Consider the following 1,376-nt stretch of genomic DNA (forward strand, 5'->3'; position numbering starts at 1 on the left):
CACAACACCCCTGTGGCCAGTTCCTGCTCTGCCTGTGGGGGCCCCCGGAGACTGTCACTGCCCAGGATCCCCCCAGAGGCGCTGGTGGTTCCTGAGGTGGTGGCCCCTGTCGGCTTCCATGCCAGCCCTACCCCACCCCCAGCAGGCCTGCCCGGGGACAACACCGAGGCCACCCCCACCTCCACCAGCCAGGGTATACCCCCAGCCGACCAGGAGCCCCCCAGAGTGGTACCCTTCAGCCCCTTCTCACCCCCACTGCAGAACCACCCTGTGCCCCGGAGCCGCCGGGAGGTGCCCCCCCAGCCACAGCCCTTGGTACCTGAGGGCACTCAGCCCTCCGCCAGCCCCAAGGCCCCCCAAGGCCCGGGCCGGGCTCCTCCTGGGCCCTCCCGTGTGGCAGAGCTGCTGTGCGGCCCTCGGCTGGGTGGGCTGGAGACGGCAGCCGAGAGCGGCACAAGCACGCCCAATGAGGGCAGCAGCGCCACGCCGGGCCGGGACATCATCGACCTGACGGGGGACTCCGTGCGCTACACCCCCGCCAGCCCCTCCAGCCCAGACTTCACCACCTGGTCCTGCGCCCAGTGCACGCTGCGCAACCCCACTGCGGCCACCCGCTGCTCTGCCTGTGGCTGCTCCAAGCTGCATGGCTTCCAGGAGCGTGGTGAGGGCCCCGCCCGCTGCCCCGACTGTGGCGCCGAGCGGCCCCGGCCCTGTGGCAGCACCTGCTGCGGCCGCCCCCCCTCCACCCGTAAGGCTGCCCGCCTGCTGCCCGCTGCTCCAGCCGAACGCCGGGACCAGTGGGCCTGCCCAGCCTGCACACTGCTCAACGCGCCCCGAGCACGCCACTGCGCCGCCTGCCACACCCCGCAGCTGCTGGAGGCCAAGCGCCAGGGTGCCACCCCCCTGCGCCGCCGGGAAAGCGTGCTGGTGGAAAAGCGGCGGCAGACGGACGAGGGCGAGGCCAAGGCCCTGTGGGAGCACATCGTGGCCTTCTGCCGAGAGGTGGGGGCTGCCGCCAGCATCACCCATGAGCTCGGGTGGCTGGCCCTTACCCCCCAGCGCCCCAGTTGAGGAAGAAAATGGGTAGCTCCCATCGGCCAGCTCGGCACCGTCTGTGGGCCAGGCAGTGTCCTCGGCAGGCCTGACCACACTGTTTCTGCAGAACGGCGTCAGCTTTGTGGATGACAGCTTCCCACCGGGACCCGCTTCCGTGGGCTTCCCCGAGGGCGATGGCGTCCAGCAGCGCGTCCGGCAGTGGCTGCGGCCCCATGAGATCAACTGCTCTGTCTTCAAGGACCCTGCCAATGTGCCATGGTCCGTGTTCTGCCGGCTGCGGCCCTCGGACATCCTGCAGGGGCTCCTGGGGAACTGCTGGT

The 1,376-nt window shown here is 70.9% G+C and overlaps 1 protein-coding gene across 1 annotated transcript in view; it reads left to right on the forward strand.

Annotated features, from left to right (window-relative positions):
• Positions 1–1,376, forward strand: part of CAPN15 (calpain 15) — a 6,987-nt gene that overhangs the window by 3,972 nt on the left and 1,639 nt on the right. Inside the window, exons 7-8 of the mRNA XM_004706111.2 lie at positions 2–1,002; positions 1,163–1,374. Of these exons, the coding sequence (XP_004706168.1) occupies positions 2–1,002; positions 1,163–1,374 (1,213 nt within the window). The remainder of the gene's footprint in view (position 1; positions 1,003–1,162; positions 1,375–1,376) is intronic.

This window comes from Echinops telfairi, unplaced genomic scaffold (assembly GCF_000313985.2).
Source record: "Echinops telfairi isolate 266 unplaced genomic scaffold, ASM31398v2 ScPeMD7_5;HRSCAF=22, whole genome shotgun sequence".
Taxonomy (NCBI): domain Eukaryota; kingdom Metazoa; phylum Chordata; class Mammalia; order Afrosoricida; family Tenrecidae; genus Echinops; species Echinops telfairi.